The sequence below is a fragment of the Phaseolus vulgaris genome, chromosome 3 (assembly GCF_051622355.1).
Source record: "Phaseolus vulgaris cultivar YP4 chromosome 3, ASM5162235v1, whole genome shotgun sequence".
Taxonomy (NCBI): Eukaryota; Viridiplantae; Streptophyta; class Magnoliopsida; order Fabales; family Fabaceae; genus Phaseolus; species Phaseolus vulgaris.
This window is the reverse complement of record NC_143500.1, coordinates 13,914,109-13,930,864: the sequence shown is the minus strand read 5'-3', so window position 1 is coordinate 13,930,864 and position 16,756 is coordinate 13,914,109. Positions and strand designations below refer to the sequence as shown.

Here is a 16,756-nt window from a genome sequence, read left to right as displayed (position 1 = left end):
TGTCTCTTTGAGAGTAGTTAGGTGTCTCACATGTGACTTCTCCAAAAGTCATCACTTTTTTTCACTTGTAATGTAATCATTACATCTCCTATATTCAAGAAATTACCCTTGTGCACTTCGTAATTTTAAGGGAATAAGATGTGATAATCATTGTTTAGTAGAGTTAACTCTTGATTAGCAAAGTTAACTTATTTTTGTTGCATTTTCCACTTCTTGAATGAAATTCCTCTCTATGTAAAGGAGTCTCCTCCATTTGTAAACACAAGATATCTTGGAATTGAATGAAAGTCCCCTTTATGATTTTTTAGGGAGCTTGAGTTTTCTCTTCTCTTGTTTTGGTTCTTATCTTAAGCGGTGAATTCCATTGCACTTATCCTTTGATTTTTGGGATTAAAGGTGACATGTTCTTACTCCATTCTCTTGTCTCAATCCATTTTCTAATTCTTTTTCAAAATATTATTATTTTACATGTTTTTCATGGGTTTTTGGTGGCATACGAATTTAAATCTCCATGGTTACATGCCTTGACAAATTTCTTCTTCTTCTCCAACACGTCTTGAGTTGGTCAAGATTTTTCTAGCATCCTAAGCTCCACATTAAGTGGTATTAAAATCTAGAAGATCAACTCATTTTAAGGAAGTGTTCATCACATTTCAAGTAAGTCTTCTTCAATAATGGGTATGAAACCTATTTCTAATTAGATGTGATTGTTGTTTTATTTCTTAAATAACCATTTGGTCGAACCATGGTTATGATGTTTACAAGATGTTTCATCATGTGAAGTACATTTCTATTTAGTCTTAAAACGTCTAACATTAACTTCTTAGATTGTAATTGAGAGTAAAATCCATTATTTTATATGAGATTCACATAATTAAATGAAACTAGACTATAATTAGAATCATTGCTTAAATCAGCTTTTTAAATACATTTTGCTCTCATTTTAATCTTGACCGTATGTAGAGATTTTAGACCTTATTAATGATAACTCAAATGAAGAATTACAACGTGTTAAATTTGAAGAGTCTCGCTAAAGAAGGACTAGACGGTCTCCCAAAAGCGTCTAATGTTGAAAAAGTTACTCTGAAGAGAAAGATTTGAATTTGGTTATCCTTTGTAAAAATGTTGAAGTTTTCCCATAGAAGAATTATGTCACTTTGAATATTGGAAACCTTGGTTGTGGAAAAATTATACACTCCTTGTGTTTAAAACCATTAGACGGTCTTCTTGAAGTCTCTACTGATAGATGTTCCATTATGGGAAAGGAAATTAATTTGGTGATTCTATTACATTTTGAGTAATCAAGAAGCGAAACCAATGCAATCTTATGCAAAGAGATTCTACAATAAAAAAACTCAGGCAAAACGCGTAAAAAACAAATCAAATATCCTTTGAAAGTATTATTCACGTAAATCTTCTACAATATCTCTCACAACAGCGTTGAGCCTAATTACAGTCAATGCACAAATCTTAATCAAGTTTGGAAACAATACATTTGAAAGAGAAGCCATAATGAGATATAAAGAGTGATAAGGAAAGAAAATATTTACTTAAAAACAAAAAAATGAAACATTTGATCATTGAAAATAATATCATGAGATAAATTCTGAATTTGATTTTGTGCAAAGAAAAAAATATTATAAAAGAAACTTAAGAGGAAAAGCAAAGACATCAACTTCATAACCAAATAATGCTTTTATACTTAGATTTATTTTTCTTTTGTTTTCGTCTTCCTCATGGAAGGTTAAACCTTTTAGGTTTATTCCCTTGTAATTTCTCATTAAATTCAAAAGCTCTGTTCAGTAAAATTTTGTTCTTCAATTTTTTGTAACAGATAGTTTTAATCATATGGTCTTTTTGAATTCAAGTTTCTATCAAATGAATTATTTTTTAACGCTCGTTGAAAATTCAGTTCTTTTCTTTAATTAGAATTCTTAGTTGGTTCGTTTAGTTTTGTTAAGTTTAGGAAAATGAAAGGTTAAGATTTGTAATGGTTAGTGCTTCTAACTTTCCAAACAAGGTCCTTACATGGAATATGAAGAGACTAAGTCTTATTAGGTTGATACACATGATTTTTCAACCAAGAACCTTGTTTTTTAGAGTTAATAAGTATCTATTTTTTCTTATAAAGAAAACAAATTTTCTATATTTTATTCAACAAGAAATATTAAGAGAATTCTTTTTTATATTTTCTTTTAATTTCTTATGCATTCCTCTTGCAAATCTCTTTCCATAAAATTGTTTTGTGTTCTCTCTTGAGTTTTTGTAGTAACTTCATCACCTTGTTACATAGGTTCTCCTTTAATTGGGATCACATCAAAGCTTAAATAAAAGGAAGAGATGGATAATTTAAGACAAGACTTGTAGTAAATAGGTATGATGTTCAACAGTAAAAAAATATATTATAGAGAAGTATTTGTTCTTGTGGTTCGTATGGTGACTGTTTATTTGACAATTGCATTTGCAGCTAAAAAAGGTGGTTCATTCATCAATTAGATGTGAAATCTTCATTTTTACATGGAAAACTCATTGAAAACGTTTTTGTAGAACAACTAGGAACAAGAAGTTTACAAGTTAAAAAAGGCACTTTATAAACTCAAACAAGCAGCATATGTCTAGTATAGTCTTATAGAATGCTATTTCATAAATGTGAATATGTGCATACTCTCTTCATCAAAGCAAATAAGGGAGGCAACATGCTAATCGTAAGTTTGTATGTTGATGATAATCTTTTTTATTCAAAATGATAAATTAAAGTTTGCAAAATTTAAAACTCAATGAAACATGAGTTTGATATGAGAGATCTTGACAATATGAAAAATTTTCTTGGTTCGAAAATCATGAAGAAAATAGGTGAAATTTTTACTACTCAAGAAATATCCCACAAAGTGTTATTAGAATTTATAACAGATCAAAGAAACTTCAAGCTTTCCAAGGATGAAGAAGGAATTAAAGTTGATAAGAAATATTGCAAATAAATTGTGGAATTTATCATGTTTCTAACGACTAGAACTATGATGTTTGTAGTAAGTGAAGGGTTTAGGTATCTGGAGAATCCCACTAAGCTTTATTTAAAGCTAGCAAAAAGATTGTTAAGATTTTAAAAAAGAACATCTGAGTAAGGCATCTACTCTAAAAAGGGGAGGGAGTAAGTGATAGAGTTATTGTCAGTACATTATGTTGGTGATCTGCATTATAAAGAAAGCATATAATGGTCATCTAAAAATGAGCTTGAAATAAGTCTACCACCAGTGAGGCAAAATTTATTGTTTGAATAACTTCAACAATTTCCACGTCGCACCCATCTACAAGATGAGAGTGTCTTCTCTAATACCATAGTGAGTGACAGCGTCCTCGGAGACCGGGAGCAACATCATATTTATTATTATAACTCCATGTTTTAAATTTTCAGATTCAGACCTCTCGTTTCGGCAAAAACGGTAGAGGATCCATTCCCCAATCAAAACACCTTTATAGGTGAACTTATAAAGAAGCAATATCATTGAATGCTATAACGATAATTACAAACAAAAAATAAGCACTACTCTCTCCCAGCCCACTCTTGTGCAGAGAATGTATAGACATGGATTAAAATGTCAATCGAGGTAGAAAAGCGTCACAATCTTCCGCAATTTTTTTGCTTCTTGACAAGTTTCCATGAGCAACCTACTGTCATGGAAAGCAAAGCAAATCACTTGCTGCACGTGCGAGATGATATCCATATTGCATAACCTGCGTGTGAAAAAATGGAAGGTAGAATAATGCACCAATTTTACAGAAATAATAAAATAGCTTTCTGAGAAAAAATAAATTAGTTGGCCACATTGGCAATCAACACTAAACAGCTTATTCATCGAATTCACATTAGCCTACAAACTGAACTTGCACTAGAACTTGACCAAGGCCCAGTTTGGATTATAGCTAACAACAAAGAACCTTGAAATTGAAATATGTATTAAGTTTTAACTTGTTAAAAAAGCACCTTTAAATAACAGGTTCTACGAGAAAATTAGACGACACACTCAAAAGTTCAAGTGCATAAATTATTTCACCTCTTTGTTTTATTTTATTTTATTTTATTCTCTAGTGGATGTTGATAAACTTGCTTAAATTGGGCCAAAAAAAGTGACATTCTACATTCAGATAAAAAGCAGAAGTTTTTAAAACAACATTGGTATGCATTGTTTCTAGACAGATTCGACTGTTCTGAAGTTAAGATGTGTTGTAAAAAGGTAGTTTTCACCGTTGTTAGTTAAGAATTGAGATTACAACAACAGATAAACTTTTACTTTCTCACATTACACAAATAATAAAAAGCTACTACAAACCTGCTGGCTTCTATTAGAGGTAGATGATCATTGTGGGGCTTTTCTATGACATTTTTCACCTGCATATTCAACAAAATCATAGAAATAATAATCAGTTACTAAAAAACTGGACCAGTCCGCTAAGTAACACCAGAAAACCAGGGAACATTTTAATAGACATACAAAACTGGTTTTTTCTATTTTGGATATTTAAAAAAACTAAAAACTTGAAAATGATGTTTGATCCTAAAAATCCAATTACACAAGACATATCCTACAAAGAAGCCTTTTTCTTCTAAAAAATCTTCTATAACAAAAGTACAGAAATGCTCAAGATCACAGGTGCCTTTAATTAGCTTGTAAACAATCATATATTATATTTATTGCTTCATAGAAAAAAAAAGATGAAAGAAGAAAAGGAGAGGATAATGTATCTTTAAAAGCATGAAACACACTCAAAGACAGACAAACGAAAAGTTCACCAAAAAAAACACAAAAAGGAACAAGAAGCAAACTGTTGTCAGCCAAAAAAGAATGTATCAGGGCTGCTCAATAGTCAATATCAATATGATCTAAGACATATCAAACATGACAACCCTTTTTGAACAAGCATTGGCTGAGCAACAAAGATAAATACTAGGCACGAGAATTTGAAAGATAAAAATGAAGTATTATTGATAATGAATTATAGCTAAATCAGAGAAGGTTACTTTACAGTGTAACATATACGAGAATAATAGTACAACTAATGGTGTAAAGCTCCTTGCAAGATGGACACTAATAGAGACTATAGCAGCTATTTTGCTGAGGAAGAACCCAGTTTTCAGCACAGAAACAAATGATATTATCAGTTTGAACCTACAGTATTGGAGGTCGCCAAGAGGTTCTGTACTTTCTGTTGAAAGAACATGGATTTAGGTAAAACAGGAGAAAAAGGAGAAAATAGAGACTAAATATCGTGGAGAGATGCAGCCTTCAGATGTCATGTATTAAAATGTAACAGTATGATTGTAAAACCCAAAGCACAAACTCTTACTTGTACTAATTATATCATTGGTCACTCAGTGGAGAGGGTATGCCTTGGCACAACAAAAAGGTTGCCACTTGCTACCATATGATATCATAATCACAAAATAGCTAGCTCTCTAACGGAAAATAAAATCTGAGTAGTGCATGGAAAAAAAATAGATATGCAATAAAGGAATCCCTTTTACAACAGGGTAAGTAGATATCAGATAGAGAGACAGAACGAACATATGTTCAGCGAAAAAACCTACCACAATTAACAATAAGCAAAGCAAATGAAATAGCTTTTTTCTTTGAAAGCTATATAAAACTTATATTATAACCTTTAAGAAAGTGTATAAAAAGTTCAAACTAAATCTTACTTTGGACAATAGCTCCTGACTCTCGGGAGGCTGTTTGCTTAAACTTTGTGGTAATATAACTGTAAGCAACTCTGGTTTCTCTGCCCTTAAAGCACCTCGGATAACCGCAGCATTAGTCCCAGATGCTCCAGATGTAAATATATGATTTTTCTACAAACAGAAGGACATGTAATTGAGACACAACCATTGGAATTTTTAACAAAAAATCAAGACTAGTATTGAATAAAATTGTGTCCTACTACAAGCAAACATAACATATTCTCAAGTAAAATAACAGCATCTTACAGTTATAACCATAGCATAGCTAAGAATCTCAATTAGTTCCTGGTAAATGAATCCCATGTTCCGTGTTCCAAAAAAGCCAATAGCTCTCGGTCCTTGCTGTTGAATGGCCAATAACTCCTGTACAAAACAAGTCCAAGTTCAAAATAATGTACAACTTAATGTCGTCATGCAGACAACTGAGGTTGCAATAATTTAAGATTATGAACATTTGTAAGTTGTGTTAAAATGAAATGTCAAAGTAAAAAGACAGAGCCAATAATATTCAAGTAATATGTGGTGTTAGGAAATAAACCTAGTTAAGACATTTCGATATTCTCGAGGAAAAATCCAGTGTAAAAGCATTTTATACTATCATCAAACAATGTATTACCAAATTACCAAAGAAGCTTTACTATTGCAACCATTACCGATAACCTCTAGCTCTTCAACGATGTATCAACAAGAAATAAGATAATTAGGTTAAAGTCCATATAAGTTCTGCAGCAAAATGGTTACAAACCTGCAGATAATCAACATCAGCAACAGGCTTGAACTCTGTTACACGAATTGACCCAGATCCTTCAACAACTGTCTGGGCCTGAGTTGGAATTTGTGTTGTTACTTCATCTTCGGAACCAAATAAGGCCAACCCCTTCTCCAATTCAGAATTTGGGCTGTACGTATCTCGATCTCTATTCATATGTCCATAAAGCCACTATACGAGTACATAAAAACAGAGTCCCTGGTAGTAAAAATTAGTGAACAACAACTGCCCACAAGCCACAATGGCGACGATACAAGATCAAACTGACACGAGCAGAACAAAAGGAGAAAATAATAGCAATACTAACCTAATGACCACAAACTATTCCGCAACATGAAAACACAACTACACTAGAGTTCACAGGTGTATGTATTTTAGAAGGCGAGCACTAGATACAAGGAATTATCAATGAATCGAACTAATGCATGACATAATATTAGGTTTGAGTTATGGATTTCGAATAAAATTAAAAAGCAAAAGGTTTTGACGCGATAAAATAAGAAGGTTGCATATATATAATTTTTGAGAGATGAAGCAAAAGAGATACCGTCCGTCTTGAGGGGAATGGTTTGGGTATGAGGTTCTTGCAGGTGAAGGTGAAGAAGGCATTGATATTAGGGTTTGGTATGGTGTTGAAGGAACAAGAATGGGGAGAGAGGTGAGGGGTGGTGACAATGGAGGAAGTAGGGCATAGGTTGAGAGTTAGAGACACTGTTGCACTCATTCCTTCTTCCTAATCCTCCTAAACTACTATCTCTTCGCTTTTCCTTTTTCCTTTTCCTCGATTTCTTCCTCACCTTTTCTATTCTACAAATGTTACCCTTTTCCTTCTAAAAAACTGCAAAGGCTGAGAACCTCCCAACTAATAACCTGGGACCCACTTCTTGTTCCACTTTGTTATCGTACAAATATAATTTAATTATTTTTCATTATAACCTACTATCAATATTCTTAGTTTTAATACTATTAGAGTCCCCATATATTGTGAATCGCATGACACACATTTGATATCCGTGGATAGAATGAGATTGCACACGAATAAGCAATAGCTGTAAAATAGGATAAAAAATAATATAATACATCGGTTCTTAGAAATAACAAGTGTTATATGTTTTTTTTACTCAGAATGACTCATATTACATCGCTTAAGTCATGTAACCAATGTAATATATGACCCATATTAAAAAAAATTGAATTTTTTTCATAAAGAGTGGGTGGTCATAAACGTCACATAGGTAACCAGTTTTGTATGTGTTAGTATATGTAGAGAAACCTACATCGGTTAAGCAATCTAACCGCGATGTAATATATGGTTTTTATTTAAAAAAATTGATTTTTTTTCATGAAGAGTGGGTGACCATAAACATCACATAGGTAACCAATTATAAACACACGGGTAACCAATTTTGTGTGTGCCAGTATATATGGAGAAACCTACATCGGTTAAGTCATCTAACCGATGTAATATATGATTTTTACATCAATTAAGCCATCTAACTGATGTAATATATAGTTTTTATTAAAAAAAATGATTTTTTTCATGAAAAGTGGGTGACCATAAACGTCACATAGGTAACCATTTACAGACCCACATGTAACCAGTTTTGTGTTTGTCAGTATATGTGGAAGAACCAGTTTTGCGTTTGCGTTTTGCGTCAATTAATGTTTCTGTGTTAACATGTTTCATATTATTAATATTTTTATTTTTATAGTCACATACCTATTTATAAGGGATTTTTATTATAACTGTTTTTTTATGTTTGTTTATATTTTATTTTTATTAATATTTTATTTACTAATTTATTTTTTTATTTTATTGTTATTTTGGATATTTCGATTTTTTCCTTTTTTTATTCATTTTTATTTTTTAATTCTATTATCTAAAATCAAATGTAACTTCCTTCCAAACTTTCCACTTTCCTTCTTAATCCCCTTTATCTTTCTCCATTTTTCTAATAATTAATTCTACTATTAATTAATTAACCAAAATAAATCACTCACAATATAGTGTTGCATTCATTCTTCTTATATTATTAGGTAAATTCCTACACCTTAGAACCTATGATATGCATCCAATTTTTTTTAAATTACCATTTATTTCATCAAAAAGTACATTTAAAAAAACAAATTCGAAATAGAATTAAAAAATTATAAAAATAAATTATATATTATGTATCATAGTTCTTTTTAATAAACAGAAATACACATATGGTAGCGATAAAAATAAAAAAATTGGATATATAATAATGATAAAAATAAAAAAATTGGATATATAATAATGATAAAAATAAATAAAATGTGAATACACATGTTAATATTTAAAAAATACAAATACACATAAGTTTATGATGAATTAAAACATTACAATATGAATTTATAGTTATTTTAATAAATACAAATACGCATATGATAATGATAAAACTAAAAAATGCAGATATATAGTTTAATATTTAAAAAATGCAGAAACACAGACTTATGATGGATTCGAATGTTTGAGTATGAATTTATGGTTCATTTTAATAAATACAAATACGTATATAATAATGATAAAAATAAAAAATACGAATACATAATAATGATAGATATAAAAAAAATGTGAATACATGATAATAATAATAAGAAAAAAATAAAGATACACATTAATAACAAAAATAAAAAATACAAATACACAATAGTAGTATAAATAAAAAATTAGATGCATAATATTAATACAAAAATATGAATACATATTAATAATAAAAATAAAAAATGCGATACACAAACACTCTTGTGCTTGTGTTCCCACTCTTATATGGAGAGAGGACTCGTTTTTTTAGTGTACACGTTTATTTTCTCATTTTATTCTTATATCAATATTTTATTTTATTATGTTAAAAATATATAATAAAATATTTTTTGTCATTTTATTGTTATCTCGAACATTCCTGTCATTTTTTTTTGGTATTTACTCTGTTTTTTAATTATATAATCCGAAAATTAAACTTAACTTTCTTAACAATTTTCCACTTTCTTCTCTGTCAACAACTTCTCACTTTATCCTCTATAAAAAAATTCTCACTTCTCTATTTTAATTGCCAGATACAATATTAATGTATCTCAAATCTCATTTCCCATCTTTAACTTCCTTTCCTTCTCTTAGTTACCTAGTGACTCTTTGGTCCAACATGTTTTTTTTCTTCTTTGTTTTATGCGTTTTAGATATCCACATAACTTTTGTTACTTATTTTTTCACTATTTTATTCTAAATTAATTTTCTTTTTTTATTTCTATTAAAGATTCAAATGGTCTTCTTATTTTTCTTATTAAAAGCACTAAAATAATTCGCTATTTATTTTCTTTTCTGTCTTAAAAATAAATCTTATTAAATATATAATAAATATTCATAACTATATATAAATAATAAAATAAAAAATACGAATATCCAACACAACAGCGTTTCCGTTAGTAATATTAAAGAATAAATTCGAAACCTACAATTTTTGTTCATGTATAAGATTCTAATTGAATTTGTTTCTTTATAACCTTTTTAAATACTCACTCAGAAAGTTCACAATACGTTTTCAATATTAGATACAAATATTCTAATTATCCGTTATTAATGTGTGATACTGGATACCGAATATGAAAATATTCACACGAGTTCTTTATTATTAGTTATTTCTTTTAGATTTTTTTAGAATTAGATTACTGAATTAATTAATGATAAAAAATATTACAAATTCAATAATTATCTAAAATTCAATTATGTAAATATATAAATTTATAGAATTAAATTTATTTACAAAATATTTAAATTTATATTTTATGGTGTAACTTTTTTTTTATGAAAAAACTTTTACTTATTACCATATTTTATGATGTAGTTTTATTTAAATTATATTTTAAGATAAGCTATCATTTTCATTTGAATACATATTTTTGAAAATATTTTTTAAATAATCTTATTTAAAAAATTTTTAAAAAAATAATAATCATTATAGGAATACTCATGTCATTATGACATAGATCATGAATCTAAATTTCTTGATTGGAGGAGTAATGGATACTCTAAATGTTATTATAATAACTAGATGAGTACTGAATCATTTATTGAATAAAATCAAGAAAAAATTACATTATAATACACTTAAGTCTTCATGGTTGGGAAGAAAACAAATATTGGGATCCATTGGGTTATATAATATTTTTGTATGCATTGGAAATGTCTCATATATCTAAATACTTCTTGATGTTAGGGGATAGAGGTTTTTGTCCTCTAGCTGTAGTTATAAAAAGTATTTGGATGCGTGATTAATATTCTCTAGTAATTAGAAGTAATAAATGTTATTAATTTATTTTTTTTAATATTTATTTATAGGAACATACTATCTATTTTAACAGAAGTTATTATAACTTTTTATAAGATTCTTCTCAATTCCACAAAGGGATTGTTTCGAACTTCTCACCCTTAGGATATTCAATTACTCAGAATTCATATAACTTTTCCATCCTAATTAGTCACCAACCAAACAAATTATTTAGTCCATCATAAATTCTTCTTTTATATATCTAGTCCCTCACACATCACTACAAACAAAAGTGGTATTAGACATTACCACATTTGGATGTGTATTACAACTCTTACAACAAATTATCTTTTTTTTTTTCACCATATGAATCAATTATTCCATACATTTCTTATTTATCATGCTCGTCTTTAAACATTTTCACTTCAACATCATAAGTAAATATTTTCAATAATAGTCTACAAAAATATTACTTTTTTTCATCACCATGATTAATAACATCAAAGTTTTGAATTTCTCTTCAAAAGCTCTCATATAGGGATACTTTCTTCCAATAAAGATTTAAGTGTGTTAAAGTTTGGGAGTGGACAAAGACATGTTTGGGTTTTGTGAAAAGAAGATTGAGGAACGAGGGGACGATGAAAAACTTATAGAAAAATATTATAAGGAGAAAAGGAGGAAAACTTCAATGGGAGAGGTTCATTACTAAAAAATACATCTTAATTAATCTAATGATTCATAATTATAATATACAATGGATCACTTAATGTGGTTCACCATAATTATGGTTGTCAAAGTTAAGATGTTAAATATAATAATTCATCTTTTTATTAACTTGTCAAATTAATAAAAGTAAGTTAATTTAATCAATTTAACATACTTAAAGAAAACGGTGTCTCACTATTTGTAATCAAGTTGATATATGAACAATATGAATGAAAAAATTGGCTTAGTATTTTGGTTATCCTAACAAAAACCACATACTTTATTAAAGTATTGAGCACATTCATACTTTTTTCCATGTATTTCTATATATATGAGAGAAGTCCAAATTATTTATAAGTTCAAAATATTTCAGATTACATAATTTAAAAATTTCTTTATGCATGATACAATTTACGATTCAAGAAGGTATTTTGAATTGTAGAATCCAAAATACATTTGTGGATTAAAAAATGTATAATGCATTAAACAATCTGCAATGCATTTTCAGATTATACATTATAAAATATGTTTTGAATTATAAAATATGTTTTGAATTGTGTAATTTGAAAAGATATTATGAATTGTACAACCTAAAATATGTTTTCAAATGCGTTGTAATATGGTAATCCATAATTTATTTTTAAATCCATAAATATATGTCAAATAAAATAATGTAATTCATAATATATTAAGAAAATCTAAAACACGAACAATTTAAGATTGTTAACACTTTACATGTCCATGAAAAAACTACAATGATAAATGAAAAAATAACCCAAAAAATATGATAATTTATTTCAAAATGCTAACAAAACACATTATACTTACAACAATATATGTAGCACAATATATTTCCAGTTTGAATTTGTTATTATTCATCCTCTATATGCTTAACATTATTAGATAAAATGTAATGTTGAAGAATGAGTCATTAAAAATATATTTTACATTATTTACTGATAAAGTCAAATATAATTAGATATTATATAATAAATTATTATTTTTTTCTTTTTTTCTTGTTAGTATGTTTGTTATTATATATAATCCTCCACTTTATGTAAATATACACATCTTTTTTTTTTCTCTTGACATAATATCAAATTCATTAAAAGTTTATTATAGTCGAGATTTTGACCTATCGTATCACTCATTATCGAGTTTTCCTTGATTTTTAAGTTTGATGTTTTTGACGTAAGAGAATACGTTAGAATTCTCATATTAGTTAAAGTTAAAATCAATTTACAATAAGTGAGAACAAATCTTTATTTTAAATTTATTTTATAGGAATGAATTAGACTCAAATTTTAATATTTTAATACTTACAAATTATACATTATACTGTTTATTAATGCATAAAAGAGAAAAAGATGTTATATAAATTGTAAATGTGTATATTGTTTATTTCTTAAAAGGGAATAAAAGTGGTGTTATCTCACATAGTTCTATTTATAACATAATTTTCTCCAATTTGAATTTTTTGAATTAAATGTTTAAAGTTCACCTTCGATCTTCTTATAATTCTTTCCGTTTTCTGTCACCTATATTTAAAATAATACAAATTTTTCATGACATGGATAATTTAAAAAAATTATTTTTTTAACTTTTTTTTTCAAATGATCACATTAAAGAACTTCACTCCACCAACACAATGCCCAATTGACATTTATGTGTTTATTCTTGTTGTTGATAATTGATACATTTTTATTTGGAATATAAGTGGGAATATTCTTCACATTGTCTAAGTTTGGATTCCTTTTTAGACTTACTTATATTTAATCTCAATGTCAAAGGTTAATAACAAATTATATTTAGCTGATAAAAAAAATCTTATATTTAAATTTTACCTTTCATCGATTGAATAATAGCTACACAATCCCACTAAATAAAGTAATCATATTGCCTTTTAATTTTGAATTTATTTTTGCACATAATATTTACAAATGAGTACTACTTTATTCTTTCTATATCATTCACCTCTTACATGAAAGGGTATTGATATATTGAGAGTATCTTCATTTCACATATCATAAAGTGAGTTATAAGATTAAGTTGTGAACTACATACATTGGAGTAAAAATAGTAAAAGAGTTTTAAAAATACACTACAATGAAATTCAAAAAATAAATTAAGGCATCACAAAATTATTCTAATAATTCTAACACGCAAAACTACTTTATAGATGTAATTTTTTAATTAAAATGTGATACTTTTTCTTCACTCATGACATAATAGTCTCTATTAATCTAGTTAAGATAATTTTTTTAACATATAATTTTGATACCACCTTAACAAAGTAGAATTTAAACTTAATTCAATTCCACAGTTATATTTTGTTATATTACTAAGTAGAATCTCCAACACTTTTATTATTTATTATTTTATTTTATTTAATCTCACTCCTAACAAAATATTGAATAAGTATTTCAATTTTGAAAATCACAATAATATAACCGATTTCTATTCAATTAACGGTAAGATTATTAACAAACAAATATTAACAAGTTTAATTACATATATATTTTTTTAAAACTAACAAGATCAATTTTAGCATGCAAAGGAGTCAAATGGTTGCATTCTTAAAAATTGAAAAACTTAATGAACCTTAAAATAGCCACATTAAAATTAAGAAACTTAATTTAACATTTTATTCACAAATAGACCAAATTAAGCAAAATAAGTAAATAATATGAAAAAAATAATCAAGTCTTTTTTTATATTACATTTTCTTAGCTTGTATACCTATAATTAATAGTTCTATTATTTTGTATGCCCATTAATTAATACATGATGTACCGACTAGTCTTCGGGCGTAGTTGACTGCTAGTAGACGTGGAGCCGCTTGAACTGGGTCCCACGAGCGGCAAGGGCCAGCGCCTTGCATACGGCACGCCCAGAACGTTGAGGAGTGGTCAGGCCTCGGTCATGTAAGGTGGGTCCCACAAGCAGTTGGCCCAGGGTGTCTCTGAGACAATACGCCTAGGGTGTCGAGGTGTGGTCAGGCATCGATCATCAGGATATGTTGACGTGTCCTCGGACCTCGGCAAGTCAAATAGCGGAGCTGGGCCACGAGAGGTGGATCCCAGACCACACACCAGTTATCAGTTAGGGAGAAGCCTAAATCACGAGGGATCCATGCGTGTGGTGTGAATGACGCGTTCAGGCGTAACACAAGTAAAAAGCCACTGGGAGAGATACGACCCGTGAGTGTCACATTCTAGGGGTAAGCTGCATGCATGACACATGAACAACTAGGGCACCCCCAGGACGGATGACCCCAGAGATTAGGTGCACAAGTTGGTATCCCGGTGGTCATCCTGTTAGAGGTCGCATTCCAGTAAGGGAGCCTTACGTGCTAGATTGCCCTAAGAGTGGGTGATAGCGACGCTAGGGCACACCCTCAGTAACCCTAATTGTGGTTAGCTAAAACAGCGGAAACCCTAGAGTATATAAAGGGTAGTATTAAACCTAATAAGGTACGCGCTAATTCTTACGCAAGTCACAGATTACACACAGAGCTTTTTACAGCTAAGTTTTTGGTGTTTCATAGCCCTATACGGACTTGAGTGTCGGAGTGCAAACAACCTCTAGGGTGCCCCTTGTCTTTGCATTTTCAGGTGTTTGATAAGAAAAAGGCATGAACGAAGGCAGAGATAATTGAGCGTGTGATCGTCGCAGACGTACGAAGGCAATTGAAGTCAACCGGTAGGAACACATAATATAATAAGTTATCGTGATAAATGTCAAATTTAATGTGGTAGAAATACGAACACATAAAATAAAGTATGCCTCGGTCTTTATTAGTTTGCATAAAACTATGTCCTAGCCCAACTTCTTATTTTCTTATTAATTATGTTCGTCAAATTCTCTCTGCACCACTATTAGTTCTTAGCTATGAAACTCAGACACTTCTCTTAAATGGCGTGTCGGTGTCGAATACTCATATTGGACACTGACACTCGTATGACACGTATCCATGAAGTGTCCAATTCAAAAAGTATTTGTTGGATTTCTGACAATTCTAGTACGGTTCTAACACAATTTTAAAAAAGAAAAATATATTAATTTTTTAAAAACTCAAACTTATTGTATAAGATTTTATTATGATTACAAAAATAAGAAACAAATCTTTTTGAAGTAGTCATGAAAAACATCTTTCTACTCCAAAAAATAATCTAGAACATACTTGTGTACATAAATCTTTATTGTCAATTTATATAATTCATAATTATATAATATATAGATTCATGTCCCCGTCTCCTACATTTTTTATATTATACGTATCTTCGTGTCTGTGTCCGTGTCGTATCAGTGTCCATGTCAGTGTCTGTGCTATATAGGTTCTTAGTTCTTATTGTACATTCATATAATTTTTAAATATTAATTATACCCTTGTCATTATATATTAAGATTTTGTATTTTAGGTGATTTTTTATTTATTTTGGAGGTTGTGGTTCATTAAGGTGAAAGTTTGTCGCTGATTTGTGGTGACTATGGTTGTAGATGTTGATTCGTGGTGACTATGGTTGAAGGTGGTGACAGTGAGTGTTGAGATAAGTTGTGTGTGTTTTCTTCACTACTTTTGTTCATATTTTTTGTTTGTTTTGTTTTTCTATATTGGATTGAATAATCTAGTGCATATCTTTTTTAGAAATGAATATAAAATTGGTCAATCCGCAACATTAAACTAGATCCGAGACGGAGTACTGATTGTACAATCCGATTTTTAATTTAAAACACAGACCAAATTGTACAATATGGTACACAATCCCAAATTCGATTTGAGATTTTGGATTGGCCAATCCGGCATTCATTTAAAAAAAGTATTGCATTCCAAAATTATAAGATTTGGTATGCACTTAAGAAAATGACTTCTTTTACGAAACCTTATTGTAGGATTTAGAGCAAACAAATATTCTCAAAATATGGAGGGATGAGCCTTTCTTGTTTTGATGCCTTACATGTCATTTCAACATTTGTTAATGCTGAAATTCTAATGTTGAGATAACACATGTATATTCTAGGTATGCATCCATGTAGGTTGGTTGATGCTTTTGATATTGCAAAGAGAGCAACTCTACAATTCCTTAAAGGGTGCCGCCATTGTGGAAAACAAGGGGTTGCGCTGGTTCAAAAAAAATACCAAGTGAAGGAGTGCAATGTGAGGGTAGGGTTTTAAATTTTTTAAAAATAGCATAAATGTATATTCACGTTTATGTATGGAGGTGCAAGGAGAATTTGCCATTATGTTGTGTGTAAAAAGCA

The 16,756-nt window shown here is 29.3% G+C and overlaps 1 protein-coding gene across 1 annotated transcript; it reads right to left on the bottom strand.

Annotated features, from left to right (window-relative positions):
* Nucleotides 1–3,231: 3,231 nt before the first annotated feature.
* Nucleotides 3,232–7,363, bottom strand: LOC137806660 (uncharacterized). Its single transcript, XM_068606881.2, has 6 exons — nucleotides 7,051–7,363; nucleotides 6,480–6,674; nucleotides 5,981–6,097; nucleotides 5,696–5,845; nucleotides 4,329–4,387; nucleotides 3,232–3,732 (listed from the first exon to the last, which is right to left on the bottom strand). The coding sequence occupies exons 1-6, from the start codon at nucleotides 7,225–7,227 to the stop codon at nucleotides 3,597–3,599; spliced, it is 834 nt and encodes a 277-aa protein (XP_068462982.1). The 5' UTR covers nucleotides 7,228–7,363; the 3' UTR covers nucleotides 3,232–3,596.
* Between the last annotated feature and the right edge of the window lie 9,393 nt (nucleotides 7,364–16,756).

Bases quoted from the DNA above. Each gene is read 5' to 3' on its own strand.
- LOC137806660 (XM_068606881.2), bottom strand. From the start codon at position 7,227: ATGAGTGCAACAGTGTCTCTAACTCTCAACCTATGCCCTACTTCCTCC. The intron at 4,388-5,695 runs GTAAGATTTAGT...TTGAATATGCAG, and splicing joins GTCAGGAGCTATTGTCCAAA to GTGAAAAATGTCATAGAAAA. The intron at 3,733-4,328 runs GTTTGTAGTAGC...TTTCACACGCAG, and splicing joins CCTCTAATAGAAGCCAGCAG to GTTATGCAATATGGATATCA.